Here is a 17,839-nt window from a genome sequence, read left to right on the forward strand (position 1 = left end):
AAACTGAGGAGGACCTGAAGCATTTGCTCCAGAGGGTCAAGGACTGTAGCCTCCAATATGGATTGAGGCTCAATGTCAAGAAGACAAAGATTCTCGCCACTGTGCCAATTGGCAGCATCAGGATGGATGGTGAAGAGGGGTGGGGTAGAGGGCTGAAACTCTGGACAAGAACTCCAGGAGTCCAGGCGCATGTGCTTGGCTGCAAATAAAAGGTGTGGTGGCTTGGATCTGCCAACTGCTCCTCAGGGTGAGGCCAGGCGGTGCCTTCCCTAAAGATTCACAACCCAGAAACTGACAGCGGGCGCACGGCCGAGACCCCACTCCATAGTGGTGGGCTGTTTGTTGGCTTTCCTTGTGTTTAGGGTTGTTTTAACACAGGCTGACCTTGGAGACACTGCACCTAATAAACAGAAGGCTGCAACTGAGCCACATGGACTTTTCAAGTTCCCAGGGCACACTTCCTATTGAGGTCCACTAAAAGACATGGTGGCATAGCACATAATGCATAGGGCTGCTAACCCAAAGGACAATGGTTCAAGTCCATCAGGCACCCTGTGAAGGAAAGATGGCCACCCCAGAGATTTATAGCCTCGGAGAGCCAATCAAGGGCTGTCACACACTTGATGGCACTGGCTTGGTGTTCTGCTGGTGAAAAGTGACAAAATGGGACCCAGGGACAGGAAGGATACACATGTTGCTAGAAAAATGACATCTGTAGACGTGGTGAGGCAGGTGGCTACAGACCAGCAATCTGTAAGAAATAAAGTTTCTTGTAGAACGGGATCAACATCAGGGTTGGGGTGAGACTGAGAAAAACTGGATAAATTATGTAGACTGCATTGAAATCGATGAGGGAGAGAACAGTTTAAAAGCGATATATGATTGGGTATTATGGTCATGAAAAGAGTCCAGGATGAAGGCTGCATATTGGAGTGTACTCAGGGGATGGGGGTGGGGGAGATTTTATACCAAGGAAAGAATTTTTCTTTTACTTTTCAAAGAGAAGAGCAAACTGGAGTGGGAGGGGGGACAGGGAGAAAAATGCAACGAGTGAATGGAAATCCAAAATCTCTGTAAACATTCATCAAAATTAATAAAATAAAATTAAATTTTAAAAAAAGAAAGTGTCTGTGAAGAGTTGGAGAAAGCATGATCAAATGAGCTCTGCCTACACAAGGGGCTGCGGCCCCACATGGAGACAGAGGCACCCGTCTGGAGGCATCAGGGAAGGCTTCCTGGAGGCGGTGCTGGGAAAGCTGAGCTGAATGGCAGGACGGAGGGGACAGCTGAGCATTTGGTAAGAGAGGGAGGCACAGCCCACGAGGGTCCCACAGGAGGGTCTCAGTGACGCCCAGGTGAGCGGAGCCGCGCAGGTGTGAGGGGAGGGGTGGACCCACCTGAAGCAATTCCGGTGGTAGAGCTTGCCGTCCACCAGGTGTCGCTGCACAAGGTGCACGTGCTTGCCACAGGCAGCACAGATGCTGCTGACCGAGCTGCCCAAGGGGGCCAGGCCCTGGGGAGGGGAGTGGAACCCAGCTGAGGTCTATTTTCTGCCCCCCTCCTTCAAGGACAGAAGTGAAATCCAGCTCCAAGTCCAGTGCCATGTTTTACTCTAGCTGTACAGAGCCAGGTGTGGCAGTTTTGGGCAGCACAAGCTATCCCAGCCTCAGGCACCATCCCTAAAAGTTGGGTCCCCTGCTCCCTTTTGCATGGTGGGTACATCAGCATCCCTTCCTGGCACTGCCCGGGGAGCCTGTAGGGCCACAGCCCTGAGGACAGAGCTGAGTCCAGAAAAGCCAGGTGTGCGTCTGAGCTCCGGAGCCCCAAGTCTATCCACCTGCAGAACGGGTTATAATGCTGACCACACACAGCTGAAGTGGCTCTGGGCTCTTGTGAGGGGCACCGGCGCTATGCCCTGGTTCCTGGGGAGACGTATCCCTTTGTTTTACTTTGAGGTCCCCACTCCCATGAACTCCCCTCGATGGGAGCTGTTAGAAAATGCGGAAATAGAGCAGGTGGGAGAGCTTACAGCTTTGAGGGGCGGACCCTGTATCCCTGTAGCCCTGTTCTGGATGACGGACAGTGGCGGGCCCCGGGGTGGGCCAGCTGAGGCCAGCTGGGCTGGAGCTTTCTTCCCGGATGGCTCCTCCATGGACTCTGTGGAGGGCCTCTTCACACCAGCCATGCCCCCAACTGGAGAGAGAGAAATGGGGTGAGGGTCTGGTCCTCTGGGGGGGGCAATTCTGCTAAGAGTGTAAATTGAGAGAGGCAGCCCCAAGGCAAGCCCTGCCTCCTGTCCCCTCCCCGCTGTGAGGGGAGAAGGGACCTTCTGTTTCCCAGGACGAATGGGACATGAAGGCTACTGGCCCCCTGCCCAGTGATCCTGGGGAATTCTAAAGCAGGACGAGGAATGTGGGAGGAAGGGCTGGGATGAAGAGTCCTGGGTGAGGCGGGGAGCCTGGGCCTGCCCCCCCCCCAGGGCTGGACAGAGACAGGAAGCGGGTGCTGGAACTGGGCCTGGGGCCCACCTGGTCACTGCCAAGCCACCTGGAAAAAACCGGGGGCACAGAGCAGCGGGGTACAGAGGGGCACAATAATGCCTGAGGAGTGGAGAGGGTGTCTGGGGTTAGGGTTTAGAGTTTGAAGTTAGGGGTAGTGTTAGGGTGGGGCTGGGACTAGAGTTTAGGGTTTAAGGTTGGCACTGGGGGCTGAGGGTAGAGTTGGGAGTGGAAGAGGGAAGGGTAAGCTGACTCCTTGGTGGGTTGCGGACTAGGGTCTTGCTCATCAATTGTAGGTGAAATGGGGCTCTGGCCCCCTAGAGAGAGGCACAGCTTTGGGGGGGGCCTTGGAAACTATCAAGTCCGGTGGGGACCAGTGGGGAGGGGCAGCACTCACTGGGGGAGCGGCCGTGGAAGTAGTTGTAGTACTGGGATGCATATGTCAGGATGCTCAGCCGGTCTGGTACCTTGAGGGCCACCATGTCCTCTGCATCCAGCAAGGCCGGGATACCCAGCTTCTCCTCAGCCACGGTGAACGCCTGGAGGGTGAAGGGGGCAACAGTCAGCAGGGACTTGGAGCCCAGCTTGGAGCCCAGAAAGGTCCACTAGCTGCACGGCCTGTGGGGGGACACAGTCCTACCCAGGCAGGCCAGAATGGTTCAGGGCCTGGGTGAGGCGCTCTCAGGAACAGAGGGCTAAGCTTTGGGGACATCAATCCCAGGGGACACCCTAATGCTGACACACCACAAGACCACACATTCGGGCTGACTAGTACCTTGGATGGTCAGGATTTAGGGTCCCTGTGGAGGAGCTGTCCTGCTCAGACCCAGACCCTCCTTGGGGCCGGAAGGGACACCAAATGGTGTGTCCTTGGAGTCCAAGCAATGGGGTGGACCCTAGGCTGACGGTAAATGAGTGGGTGGGGGCAGCTGGACTGAGTCACCTGCATCTATAGAATGCCTACTGCATGCTTGCACTGGTGGAAGGTGAGTGAAGAAGAGGAAGACCCTCAACTGGGTGGACTGACATGGTGACCACTGCAGTGGGCTCTGGTGTGTCGGAAGTGTGAGGTGACACAGGACAGGACAGGGTCCAGATCTGCCCTTCACAGGGTCATTACGCTATGAGTCGTACTCAACTCTATGGTACCTCACAATAACATCAACTGCATACTGGGCATTTATAGAGCACCTACTGCATGCCGGCGAGCCCTGGTGGCTCAATGCTTTACACCCTAGGCTGCTAACACCCTTATCAACCCATCAGCAGTTTGAATCCAGCAAGGATAATCAGCCCTGCCTACGAAGGTCTGCAGCCTTGAACCCACGAAGGGTTGCCCCAAGTCAGAATCAAATCAATTGCAGGCAGTTATCTCTGGTCTAACCAGAGGGTTCAAGGCTGCAGACCTTGACACTGTCAACAACTTCATCTTGCTTGGACCCTCAATTAACCCCTTTGGTACAGCAGTCAGGAAATAAGGAGATGCACTGCACTGAGAAAATCTGCAGTTAGGAACCTCTCCAAATTACTGAGGAGTAATGATGTCATTTTGAGGACTAAGGTGTGTCTGATTCAGTCCACAGTCTTTCCAATCACTTGCTATGTATCTGAGAGCTGTACAATGAATAAAGATGACAAAAAAAATAAGATGCCTTTGAGCTGTGGTGTTGGAGAAGAGCTCTAAACATCCCATGGACAGCCAAGAGAACACACCGTTATGTCTGGGAGAGGCTGCAGCCGGAGTGCTCTTTGGAGACAAGAAAGATGAGGCTTAGTCTCACATATTTTGGACGTTTTGCTAGAAGGGGCTATTCCTTGGACAGGGACATGACGCTGGGAAGGGTGGAGGGTCAGAAAAAGGAGAGGAAGACCCTCGACCAGGTAGATTGACACGGTGACTGCTGCAGTGGGCTCTTGTGTGTCAGGAAGTGTGTGGATGGCACAGGACAGGACTGGGTTCAGATCTTTTGTTCATGGGGTCATTGTGAGTCGTGCTCAACTTGACAGCACCTGACAACAACAACAACAGCAACCTCATCTCCGGTCTTGCGGTTACTGCTCATGAGGCTGACCCTCACCCTACAAGTGCTGACCCCAATAATCCCCAAATCCACGATGGTCTCAGCCCCCAGCCCCACAGCTCAGCACCCAGAGGGCTGGGAAGAACTGACAGATGGGGACACAGCCAGGCCATGCCCTGTAGCTGGAGAGCAGGCAGCCAATCTCTGTCCTCCTGGCTGATCTTCATGCCTGGCCATTCCAGAGGCTCCACACACTTCTCACCTATCAGGTGACCACAAATGGACACACAGTTCCCCACACCCATACGGCGGGCTCTGGACCAGCACCCAGGACCCTTCCCCAGCTCTCTGTTTCCCCTCCTGCCTCACAGCTGCCCTGTTCAAATCGCAGCCCCTCTCTCCCCCAGCCTCACACCTGAGAGCCACCTCACCTTCAAGGCCCCAGCATCCTCAGAAACCACAGGGGGGGACACTGAAAGACGTCCCTACACTCCCACCAGGGTGCCCAACTCCACTGCCTTTCCCTGTGCCGAGACCCGCCCCTGTACCTCTCACGCTGGGCCCCCTCAGCTGCCTCTCCAGCACTTGATTCCCATGTGGAACTTGCTGGGCAATCTGAAATGGCCCCCATTTAAAAACAAAAGCCACCTTGGCAAGCTCTGGTGGCCTAGTGGCAAGAAGCTGCACTGTAATACCAGAGGTGAGTGGTTCAAATCCACCAGATGCTCTGCTAGAGAAGGAGGGACAACCTCCTCCTGTACCAGTCAGATCCAAGTTGATGGTACACACACACACACAAAAAAAAAATTTAAAAAAAAAAAACAAACAGCTACCCATGCCCCTTGTTTTCAGCAAAATGCCCTGCCCAGATCTGCTGCTCAGACTCCCCTCCACGCCCCCACCCCGTGCTGCAGTCCTCTTGGCACCCAGCTCCATGCCACCCTCCCCCCATCCTGTGACTCAGTACATTGGTCAGCCTGTGGCCTGGCCTCCCTCGGTGACCGGAGGCTAACCTTGATGGTCACTCCTTCCCCTGGACCACCTCGCTCTGTCCCCCACCAGCTGCCTTATGAATGCTCTCATGACCACGCTGCTTCCCCTCACTGTCCACCCTGCTTTCAACCCTACCCAGAAGCCAGGGTCCCCAAGCTCTTAACCCTCGTCCTTCCTAAGGACCAACCTGACATGGTTGTGGACATTACAACTGTGTCCGAAACAGGGATCCACAGTCCTGTACCCATCCTCATCCACACCCCATGCACACTCAGACCCCCTCTAACCCACCTTCATCCACACCCCATCCGCCCTCAGACCCCCTTCTAAAAAAATCCATCCCCATCCACACCCTATCCACACTCAGACCCCCCTCATGCTCATCCCCACCCCATCCGTGCTCAGACCCCCCCTTCTAACCCACCCGCATCCACACCCCATCCACACGAAGACACCCCCTACTACCTCCCTCCACATCCCTGTCCACACTCAGGTGTTATGAGCCGTGGAATCAGAGCTGACCACCCAGCAGGTCCTCAGAGGAGACAGTGAATCGCAGGGGAGGAGCCTGCCCGCCTCCCTCCAGGGGAGCAGAGGAGGATCCGAACCACATGCTCTGGGATTACAGTGCAGCTTCTTCTCACCACTAGGCCATCTAAATCCATCCAAGCCCAGACCCTGTCCACACTCAGAGCCCCTTCTAATCCATCCATGAGCCCCGTCCACGTTCAGCCCTCAGCCCCTGCACCTCCTTCTCCTGACGCACCCCTTCTGGGGCCCTGTTCTGCCTCCCCACAGCCCTGCTCCCCTCGACACCTTCTCAGGATGGCCCAGTGGCTCTCCCGGAGGTGATGGAGACATGGCTGGTGCAACCTTTCATTCTTTTCTGTTGTCATATATGAGCCACCGTGATGCAGTGGTTATAAAGGATGGTGCTGCCAGCTGCCAGGTCAGTGGTTCAAACTCACCACTTCAAGGAAAGTTAAAACCCCGAAGCCCCAACCCCATGGCCAGCACATGAACTCCAACGCCTATGACCTGCACCGGGGTTCAGAGCTGGCCAGCTTCCTCTTGTGGTTTCAAATCACTGGCCTTGCAGTTTGTAGCCCACACAGCATGTTATACCCACCAAGACGAAGCCCTGGAGACCAGGGGGCGGCTCTGGCTGGCCCACCGGTGTCTGAGCACAAATCCCTCAAGAGCAGTGGGATACATCACAGGTTTTAGCTTCAGGGGCCCAGAGACTGTGGCCCAGGGTGATTGGCACAGCCCTTGCACATCTGCTGACTGCTTGCCCCATAACAAGAGTCATGGGGGACACACAGAGGCAGCAAGGGGCTGAGGGACATTTGCTGAATGAATGAATGAATGCTCTCTTTTGGCCCAGGAGCTGATGGTGCAGCAGGGAAACTGAGGCAGGGCACAGGGCTGGGTGTGGATGCCATGGCTGGCCAGTCAGTCATACACGCTGGCCCCCCAGGGCTGTCAGCTTTACAGAAGCAGACCCCCTCCACTCAGAGCAGCTGCTGCGTTCAAAGCAGCGGCCTTTCAATTAACAGCCGAGTGTTTAATCCCTGCACCACCAGGGCGCTGTCTTGAGTGCAGCCCTGCCTAACCCCAGGCCAGCTGTGGGTGCAGCCAGGCGAAGCTAGAAGCTGGTCACGTGCGGTGGGCCTCAGCAGCTGGGCCTGCCAAGGTCACCTCCTCCTGCTGGCCTTGGGTGGGCTGGGCTGGCCCAGGGCACGGATGAGGGTCACTGGCCACTTCCTGGCCTTCCCTTCCAGGCAGGGTGGGCAGACCCTGGACTCCAGGGTCTCTCCAGGGCTGGCTATGGAGCTCAGAGCAAGCCCAGATTCAGGGCGTGCAGAAAGCCGGCCCCTCAGGTGCCCTGTGGACCCTGGACCCGGGTGAACAGCTGGCCCAGCTCAAGGTCCATGGTGGCAAGGGTAGGTGGGGAAAGCAGGGGGCTCACCAGCTTGTTGTTTTCATAGATATTTTCCTTCCTGAGGGCATCGAAGTTTCTGGAAGAGAAAAACACACGTGTCCACAGCCACTCAGAGCCCAGGAAGGTGGGGAGGCCTCCAAGGTCAAGGTCATCCCACCCAAACAAGGCCGCTGGGGTGCGACCATGAGGCAAACCTGAAGATTCAGACCAGAGACCAGACATGCCCAACACACCATCACCTGGGGCACAGATGCCCTCAACCTCCCCCCGTCCAGCCTGCCTGGGCCAGCCCACCCGATCCTCACCCCCATCCTCACTCCAGCAGGACTAGCCAGACCAAGGCCCAGATAAGTCAAAGCCACCAGACCAAGCTGCCTGATGAGGACACAGGGCTGGCAGTCACCATCGGGGTTCCCAGGGGAGGAAGCCAAGGGCAGCCGGGAAGCCATATGTCTAACTCACCGAGGTAAACGCTAAAACCAACAGCAAGCTCACTACCATCAAGTTCCCAGCCCAAGATGACCCTTAGCACAGAGCAAAACTGCCCAGGGAAGTCGAGGTCTTTCCCATCGTCCACCAGCTTGTCCCATTCTTTGGGGGACAACTCCCACCCGTAGGTAATGAGGTCCAGATGTTTGGACCACCAGCCAGCACAGAGGGGCATAGGCACAAGGGCAGCCCCAGGGGTGCAGGCAGAGCCTCTGGTATGGAAGGCAGAGAGCACGCCGCCCTAACCCCCACCCCTGTCCAATGGCCACCCTCTTCCCCCCACCTCGGGTTTACCATGTCATTACCACAGGTGGGTCTGAGGGAGGTAGCAGTCAACCTCCAGGGCCTAAGACCCTCGGCCTTGCCCTCAGCTTCCCCCACAGCCCAGCCTTCTCCCCCTCCTCTCCCTACAACATCCCAACCCCTCCCCAGACTAGTCCCAGCCCCCATCACTGACAGGAGGTCTGGCCAGAGGGCACAGGGTTACAGGTCCTGTTTTGTCTCAAAACATAGAGTAGATTCCCTTCACTGTCTGTTTGGCCTTTAAGGGGCCACTTCCCTTCCCAGATGGACCCAGAGCCAGCCATCTGCCCCCCATCTAGTCTCTCCTGCAGGCTCCTGAGGTCATGCTCCAAGCCCCAGGCAGAGCAGGGCACCCTAGTATAGGGGGCAGAGTGGGACATTCCAGAACAGGAGATGGCGGGGGACACCCAGGACAGGAGCAGAGGAGGACATTCCAGGATAGAAGGCAGAAGGGAACACCCCAGGACAGAGATTCATCCCAGGACAGGAAAGCCAAGGTCATCTGTGTTCATGGACTATACCCTCAATAATTCAAGTTTGAGGTCTTCTTCAGGGTGGAAGTGGAGTAGATGAACTTCCCTGTCCAGCGTCATGGCCCCCAAACCGCTCTCAGTCCCTGGCCACTGCATCCTTTCCATCTTGACCTAAAGTTTCCACCATGTCCCCATGAATCCCTGGGACCCCCACTCTGTCCCCAAGGATTCTCTCAAAGCCCTCATTACGTCCCCAAGGATCTGCTCAAAGCTCCCATCATGTTCACAAAGATCCCCCCCAATTTGGTGGAGCCAGCTGAGCCTCTGGGTGGTGGGGCCACAGCCTGTAGTGCCCAGCACCACCCCCATTCTTGGAGCTGAGCAAGGTGGAAAGTTAAACCCCCAGAAATAGAGGTGCCCAGCTCCACATTCGGGGAGCACCTTAGAGACCCCCATGTGCCTTCCAGAAATGTTCCTAGCACAGGCCCAGCTGGGTTGGGCAGGGGAGACCGTGGTCTCTTTTCAGTTGTGTCTTCACCGTTGGACATCAAGTCCAATCCTCCAGCAGGTTTATGAGGCCGTATATCGCACAGGAGGAGATCACGCAAGTGTGTCTGAGCCCCAGAGGCCACGTCTGCAGGAAGCTGCATGGCTGACACAAAGCCAACAATGCGTCTCTCATGGTTCAAATCTCCCGTGGGAGTTACAGCCTCAGAAAGCGCTGGAAGGCCAGCTACTTACTTCTCGACCGCCCTGAGGTGATGACTGTGGAGACAGATCTATAGGAAATGTCTCAGGCAGGTCCAGGCGGAGGCCACAGGAACTGACCCACAAAGCAGGCCACTGGTCCAAGGAACTAGCAAGGTAATTAAATGGCAAAGCAGATGGCGGACAAGCAAGACTCACTTATACACTGGTGAAGGCCACACCCCAAGGAAGTTCCCTTCCACCCATCGGCCTCTCATAGCGAAGTCCATCTGTGAAGTGATTACACTCAGTCAGGCCTCCTCAAGGGAGTGACCACAACACACCCACCAAACCAGAAAGCTACAAGCAGCCAAGCTCAGGCACCCCAAGCCTTCACCACCAAGCAGCACCCCTACACGGGAAAGGGGGAGTGCAGGAGCACTGCTATTACATTGTAGCACTGCCGCTACATTGTAGCACTAGGAGCTAACAGTTACCCACAGAATGTGTACACCTGTACCCATTGAACCTAACTTGCTCTGAAAACTTTCACCCAAAACCACACCCTAAAAATTATGGAACTTGCAGTAGTGTGGCCCTGGAAACTGCTAGGGTCTGCGGACAGCGAGCTGGGACAGAGGACTGAGGTGGACTCACTAACCACAGAGCCAGGAAGTTGAGCACTTTCTTCCTGGGGGCACCTGTGTGCAGAAGCCAAGGTCAGGAGGGTCAGGAGTGGCCCTGGTGGACAGATGCTTGTCTTCCCTCCTGGCTGTTCCTGTGCCTTCCACGTGGTTCTGACCCTGATATACAGCCTGTTACTGCCCTGGTGACCCCTTGCTGTGACCATGGGCTGAGTTTTGTGTCCACAGAGCCCAGAAGAGAGTGCTATGCAAGGACAAAGGGGAGCTGGGGAGAACCTGAGGGGGGACATCTCTCACAGGAAGCCCCCTTGAGGGTGTATCTTGATCCTTCTCTCGCCTCGTGAAGCTATACGAGGTCTGATCCCACCCTGTGACAGGCAGCCAGGTGCACAGGTGGTCGTGGTGTGTGCTGTGGAGTGGGAGTCAACTCCTGGGTGTGCACTGGAGAAAACTGTCCATAGAGCAGCTGGTGGGTTTGAACCACATACCTCTAGGTTGGCAGACCAACTTCTTACCACTAGACAACCAGGGCCAATGCACTACAAATGCTTGTGGATAAACATTCATTTAATATGGTCTAAGAGAGGGGACACTGTGTGACAGGTTTATTCTTTCAACACTAACTGGAGCATTACTTCCTTGAGTCTACACTGGCCCCTGGTGGTGCACCATGTTAAGTGTTGGGCCCTAAAGGCCAGTGGTGGGTTCCACCCACAGCTACTCAGGAGAGAGGCTTCCTGCTTCCGTGAAGATGACCTCACAGACACTCAAGGGGAAGGTGGGCTCTGTCCTGGGGAATAAGTCAGAATTCACTCAACAAAGAGGGGGAAGGGGGGCGTACCTGTCAGAGCCTCACGTGGGAAGTGCCCTTGGCTCATAACAGAGAAGTGGGCACTCAAGTTTACCCAGAGGTGCTGGGGAGAAAGGCCTGGAAACTCACTCCCAATAAATCAGCAGGGAGAGCTCTAGAAATCACAGCAGTGCCAACCCCCAAACCCCCAGCAGGACACTGGTCCAGGGGACAGTGCGGGGCTGGGCAGGGCTTTATGCTGTGGTCCATGGGGTGACTGTGGGATGGGGCTGACAACCCTCAATGGTCAGATGTGACCTCTGTCACCTCCCACCACATGACTCATACGACTGGCCTCCGGCCCTTGGGGATAGTTGGCCCCCAAATTCCTGATGTGTTGACCACATGCCTCTGGCTTATTTCTTGGAACCAGAGGCAGTCCCTGAGGTGGTTCTGGGGGGAGTCTGCCTTCCTAAGGCCCCCAGCACATCTGGAGTTAATACAGCTGAGAGGGGAGCAGGAGGGATGAGGGAGGGGGGCAGAGACAGTGAGGGACAGGGTAATTAGGAGAGAAACTGAGAGCAACAAGACAGCAAACTGGATTAGAAACTAAGGAAGAGAGAGACAGAGACAGGGATGGTGTAGAGGACAGACCAGGGACAGGGACACACAGAGGGAGGGAGACAGAAGGGGAGTGAGGCAGAAGGGGGTATGGGGAGAGGGAGCAGAGAGAGAGAGTCCCAGACAGAAGATGGTGAGAAAGGGAGACAGGGGAAGCTAGTGAGGGGTGAGAGCCAGCCGGATACAAAGAGGGAGAGACTCAGAAAAAGAAAAGGGGAGGAGAGAGTGAGAGGGGAGCCAGAGAAGGTGGGGGATGAACATGGGGCTGAGGGAGTGTCCAAGAAAACGCAGCCCCAGGAGTTAGACCACCACGGGGCAGACCCAGGCGGTCACAAGTGGAGTGGGCAGCAGGGGCGCATTTAGGGACAGGCAGGAAGGAGCAGGCTAGGGCAGGTCCAGGCCCTCAAGTGCCCCATGCCCTACCCTGGTTGAGCCCTCCACCCTGAGCAGCCCTCTCCCACCTAGAGCTGGCTCTGGTCATGGAAGTGAGGGCACTGGCTCTGGAGGTCCCGAGGGCCCTGCACAGCCCTGACAGGAAGGCATGGACAGTGGCTGGGCAGTGGGCCCAAGGGTGAGAACAGAAGGCCTCTGTCCCCAACACGGCTCCCTGCTGACCTCTCGGCCAGCGTGGGAGGTGAGGTCCACACTGACTGGCTCTGCAGCCACCCTCCTCGCTGCTCTGGGCTCTGTGGGCCCCTTCTGACCCCAGCCAGAGGGACTCCATCTCAGGGAGCACTCAGATCACCCCCCTCCTGCATCTCGGGGCAGGAAAGCCCACAGCACACAGCTGGACTCCACCTTCCTGAAACCTCATCTGGGGCCCACCCATAATGCACCCCTTTCCCAAAATACCTAGGGGACAGAGGCAACACAAAGTCCCCTGTGGTGGGGTCTCCCAGTCTAGCACATGTACCCCCACCCATGTCCTCTGCTGAGAGGGCTCCTGGCCCATCACCAATCCCCTGTGCCTTCTGCTCTGGGGATCCAGGCTCAGAACCCTGTTTCCCTGCCCTGTAGCCCTTCCAGTCCCGCCCCTCCCCTCCCAGAGCTGGTCACCCCAGGAGGAGCCTGGCCACTCCCACCAGAGACTGGTTTACAGAAGAGGGAAGGGTGGGGCCCAGAGCCCAGGTGCTTTCCAGGCTCACCTGGCTGCAGAGGTGACATCAAGGGGGCGGTACTGAGGGCAGAGTGAGCCGGCCCATCTAGAACCTTCCTGGCCTCCAGCTAAGAGCTGTCAGTACCAGGGGGCAGGACAGGGGCTGCAGGAGCACTAGGCAGGCAGCTGGATGACAGGGCGGACCAGGCAGCAGCATGTCCTGAGTGGGCCCACAGAGGCCCAGGCACCTCTCCCCCGGAGAAGTGCTGATCAGGGCAGGGAACCTGTGCTGGATGGGGACACCATGACCATAAAGTCCAAGTTTCCTGACCAGCCTGCATGCTTGGGCCCAACAGTCACAGGAGGCACTGAGACTGGCCCATTGCCCCACTGAGCCCTCTTCACAGCTGCCCTTTCTAAGAGGAAACAGCTCTGCATGCAGCAGGAAGGACCACGATTAGACAAAGAGAGAAACTTCCTGGTGGCAAAGCTAGGAGATATTGAAGCAGGAAGTCCACATCCAGAGCTCCTTCAAAGGGAAGAGAGTGGAGGACAGGAGGTGCCAGGGAGCTACACCCAGGCCAAGGTCCATGCACCCAATGTCTGACTTTGGACTGGGGTCCTTCCCCACGTGTCTCTGACCCTGGAGGCTACTGGTGAGGGCCATAGGGCAGCTCAGGGGCTCTGAGACTGGAATGATGGGGTCAGGCCAGGTGGGGTCCCTACCCCAGCCCCCACCTCGCCCAAGGCCAGGACCAGATGAGGACATAGAGGGGTGAAGCTGACCCATAGGCAGGTGTATCCACATTTAACTGCATTCACAACAATCTCAGAACACCTATAGCCCCACCTCATGCCACATCCAAGGCCCTACTTCATGCCAACACCCCAAATCCCTGCCTCATGCTGATGCCTGGGGCCCCCACCACACACCCTCACCACAAATTTCTACCTCATTGACACCCTCACACGTCTATCTCATTTCCACCCCCCCAGAGCCCCTATCCCACACCAATACCTCATAATCACTGCCCCTCCACCACATCCATCACCACCCTCACTCAAGCATGCTGTTATCTCTCCATCATCCTCCTGCTCTGAGGCAGAAAAACCCACAACCATAGGTAGGGAGTGGGTCACCCCCACGACCTTGTGCTGCATCCTCACCCCTCCTGTTACCCCCGCTCAGCTTCTCCACAGCAGATGCCACCTTGCATTTTACCCCTTCACCTGCCCACGGCTGAGTCTGCTGAGGCTCCGTTAGGAAATCACACATGGCTGGCTCAACGTGCGCACACCTATGAGTGCAGCTGGGACAGGTACCTCCACCCCAGGCTCCGCTCCCAGCACGGCGGGGGCAGAGAGTCCTCCGGAGGCAGAAAGGCCCTCCATGTCGGGGTACACCATATCCCCATGAGTCTGCTTGAGTGCAGGTATCAGCCACTGGACCTCTGACTCTACAACCCTGGGGCTCTCCTGCCCACTGCCAGGCCCAGGACCCAGTCTCCCTATGGGACCCCATGGTGGAACCCATTCTTTTCCATGTGCCACCCTGGAGAAACCCCAAGGGGGCATTTCCCAGGCTTGAGCTGGAGAAGCAGTCAGGCCTCGTCCAGATTTACAGGATGGACTTCTCCCCACGCCGTGAGTGCTGCCAAGGATGGTCCAGGGTGGGAGGCTGAGCAAGGGCTTCTCCCTGCAGGGCCTCAGTGTCCCTCCACCACACAAGGCTGAATGAGGGCGGCTCCTGGAAGGGACAGTGCTCCACTCACATACCCTTTCAGAAGGCTGTCAGGTACCACCTTCCTTCCAGAAGGTGTAGGGCTGCCAGGGACCACCTGGAGCCCCCTTCTGGAGCTAACTCACACAGACACACTAGCCCAGCTACTTCAACCAGGTAAGACTTTTCACAGGGCAGACACCGAAGCCCAGACCATATTCACCCAGAGCTCGTTGAATGAATAACTGACGACACTGGGTCCCAGTGTTTGCTGAATGAACAGTCGGCAATGGTCCCAATGTCTGCTGAGCGAGTAACAAGGCAAGCCCAAGGACCCATTCAGTGTTTGCTGAGTGAGTAACAGACGAAGCCAGTCCAGGGCTGGGCAGCAGCCCCCAGGAGACCACCCTTCCCTGCCCACCTGCCTGGCCCTGAGCTGGAGCACAGCCTCCCTCTCCCCACCACCACCCTCACATGCAGAGCCTGGGCCTCCTGCTCTGTCAGGACCCTGATCTACAGTGCCCAGACACTGGATCTGGAAAGAGGTCTGGGCACACAGAGGGGAGCAGTATTCATCGTGGGAGTCCACCCACCGTGGGAGCCCACAACAGGCCTGAGCCAAGCCAAGCCCTGGAGGCCTCAAGGGAAACCCCAAGTCCCTTCCAGGGAAAGAGCGGGAGGGAGCAGCTGGGGCGAGAGCCCCGGACACTAGCCTGAGTCACAGACTGACTGACGCCCAAGGGGGAGGCGGATGTCCTGGCTCCAGCCCCAGTGCCACCCGGCAGATGGGAAACTGAGGCCGGACTGAACAGCCCGCGGGGCTGAAACGAGCCTGAGCCTCAGTTTCCCCATCGGTGCGGGCAGCCGAGCTCGGGTCAGCCAAAGGGCGACCATGGGGCAGTGGCCACTCACATGAGGTCCGGCCGGTGGCGGTGCAGGATGGCGCAGAAGGCCAGGCCGTCCCGGAACGACGTGGTCATGTTGGTGATGTTCACGTCCCGGTAGCCCTCGCACTGCTGCCGGCACCATTGCTGCAGCGCCTTGATGGCGGCCATGCGGGCAGCGGCGTGCCGGCCGGCGGAACCGGACTGGGCGCACCAGGAAAAGTCCCTCGCCGTTCCCGGGACAGGACCCCGGCTCAACCCCCCCTGGAGCGCGCACCCGGCTCGGCCTGCAGACCGGCAGATGGGGGGACTGACGGTAGAGCAAGACCCAGCGGGTTAGAGGAGAAAGGGCAGCCCGGCGGCCGCAAGCAAGCGCGGGCCAGCCCGCCAGGACACGTCCCGCCCCACTCGGGACAAAGCCCCGCCCAGACCCTGCCCCCGACACGCCCCCAGCCCGCCAGGACACGCCCTGCCCCGGCAAAGTCCCGCCCAGACCCCCTCCCCCAGCATACCAGGACACGCCCCGCCCCGCTAAGGCAAAGCCCCGCCCCGACCACGCCCCCTCTCGAATCAAGCCCGCGTCCCGCTGATCCGCGAGGCCACGCCCACGGCCCGCCCCCCAATCAGACCATTCCTCCCCACCATCTATGGTCACGCCCACAGCCAGGCTCCGCGACCCACAGGACCTTGCCAGGAACACAATCTACCTGCCCACCCCGCCCACCATCTGGCCCGCCCCACTACCAATTCACTTTGTCCCCGCCCCATGACACGCCCATCCCAAAGGCCCCACCTTTGTGCCTGGCCACGCCTCCACCTGGGACTGTCAGAGCATCGGAACAGCTGCCATCCAGGCCACGCCCCGGTCTCACCCGCCTTCCTGTTGTAGTCCCGCCCCTTTTATAGGGAGAGGGGTGGGGTCTCGAGCAGAGCCAGACCTAGGGTCCAGGGGAGTGAAACCCACCCCGCCCTGGGAGTCCTGTCCCCACTCTGGCTGACTTTGTCTTTGTTTTCAATGCTCCACCTCCACCTTATCCCCAAGATGACGACGCCAATGAAAAGTCCAGTTTACAGATGAGCAAACAGAGGCTCAAACCGCCTAAGGTCAAGAAATGTTTGGGCCAGCCAACTCTGGGCAGCTGAGCTCTCTGGGGAGGCTGCATCCGGCTCCGGGCGGCCAGGAACACGCCTAGCATTTACAGTCTTCAAAAGGCCTTCCGCCTGCGTGGTGCCAGCGCCCACCCTGTGTGCTGTGGGGGGCGTCCCTCTGGATAGTTCCAAACCATGTCCCCAGCTCAGGAGGCCTGTCCACCCACGCTGTCCCTGGAGCAGGGGATTTCCCAGGGAATCGAGTCAATTGTTCTGTTTCCCAATTTTCCGTTTTCATCATTTGTGCAATTAGGAAAAGTAACTGCATGCCTCTGTGTAACCTGGGGGGCAGTCCCCACCCCCACTCTCCCAGTGGATTGGACCAAGCAGGAAGGACTGACAGATGAGACAGCCCCTCACCCGATCTCTGCTCCAGGACACGTCCAGACTTCACCAGGATCTGCCAGGCCCAGGCAGAGCTGCAGAAAGCTGTTTCCAGAAGCAGCACGTTAGGGAGTGGGCAGTATCTGAGGCTGGGGCCACAGGTTAGATGCCTTGGCTGCCCCATAATGTGAGTGAGGGCCATGTGTGGTGGTGAGTGCCCTGTTCCAGGGAGCATGCAAGCAAGTAAAGCCTTATGACCTAGGATGGCTACTGTCCAGAGATCAGGACCTGCCAGTGGGGCTCCAGAAAGGGAGCAAAGGGCGACTTCAAGCCAAGTTGTCTGGGGCTTGTCTTGGAACTGGGTTTTCTTGACCCAGGACACCCCTTAGAACTGGAAAATCCTCTAAGGAAGGGACAGGGCAGGGTGGTGAGATGTCAGGTTGGGGCCATGGGGTGGGGCCTGGAACCCACCCTGCCCCCACTCTCCCCATGGAACCTCTCTGGGGACAGTTGTCCAACAGGCCCTCCCATCAGTCCCGCAGCTTTGTCCTTCCCTCACCAGTGCCCAGGAGCCCAGTGACACCTGGGTGTTGGATCTCTAACCTGCCCTTTCCCCTGAGGTGACCAAAATATCCATTGAGTCTGTGAAGCATTTGTATCATCTAGGGACTTCCTCTCCTGAGGAACCCAGACCAGGACCAAGACTCCCTCAGATGTGCCACTCTGCCACTGACCTCCACAGTCCCAAGACCCACCTACAAAGTAGACCTGGCTGTGCCCCACCAACTCACAGCTTCCCTGCTGCCCTGAGTAAAGTCCAGTCCCTGTCACATTGCCTGGCCTTGTGGCCAGCTGGCCCATGCTTATCACTCCTGCCAGCCATGGCCGCTCCCTGCCGCACCCTCTGCTTTGGAGTGGGGAGCACCTACTCCTGCCGCCCTTCCTCTCCCTCAGCCCCAGTTGGTCCGCACGCCTGCTCCATTTTGGCCATTCTACTGCCCTCTCCAAGAACCCAGCCAGGCACCCATGAGCCCCGCAGTCAGTCAGGGTCCCACCTGGCTCCTCGTCACTCTGGGCTTCCAGCCACACAGCCCCTCCTTCCCAGGGACCTGCAGCTGGAGACCTCCCCCATCAGCTGGATGCTTCCTCCCTGGGGGTGGGGTTGTTGCTGCAATGACTGAGGGGCCTTCAGCCCACTGCTT

General features: G+C 57.7%; 1 protein-coding gene across 1 annotated transcript in view; it reads right to left on the bottom strand.

Moving 5' to 3' along the window:
- Positions 1–15,335, bottom strand: part of MICALL2 (MICAL-like 2) — a 70,042-nt gene extending 54,707 nt beyond the window's left edge. The window contains exons 1-5 of the mRNA XM_006889731.1: positions 15,193–15,335; positions 7,485–7,533; positions 2,896–3,037; positions 2,030–2,193; positions 1,398–1,513 (exon numbers count right to left, since the gene is read on the bottom strand). Of these exons, the coding sequence (XP_006889793.1) occupies positions 1,398–1,513; positions 2,030–2,193; positions 2,896–3,037; positions 7,485–7,533; positions 15,193–15,335 (614 nt within the window). The remainder of the gene's footprint in view (positions 1–1,397; positions 1,514–2,029; positions 2,194–2,895; positions 3,038–7,484; positions 7,534–15,192) is intronic.
- Positions 15,336–17,839: the final 2,504 nt, after the last annotated feature.

Source organism: Elephantulus edwardii, unplaced genomic scaffold, assembly GCF_000299155.1.
Source record: "Elephantulus edwardii isolate Elephantulus edwardi_28Jun2011 unplaced genomic scaffold, EleEdw1.0 scaffold00080, whole genome shotgun sequence".
Taxonomy (NCBI): Eukaryota; Metazoa; Chordata; class Mammalia; order Macroscelidea; family Macroscelididae; genus Elephantulus; species Elephantulus edwardii.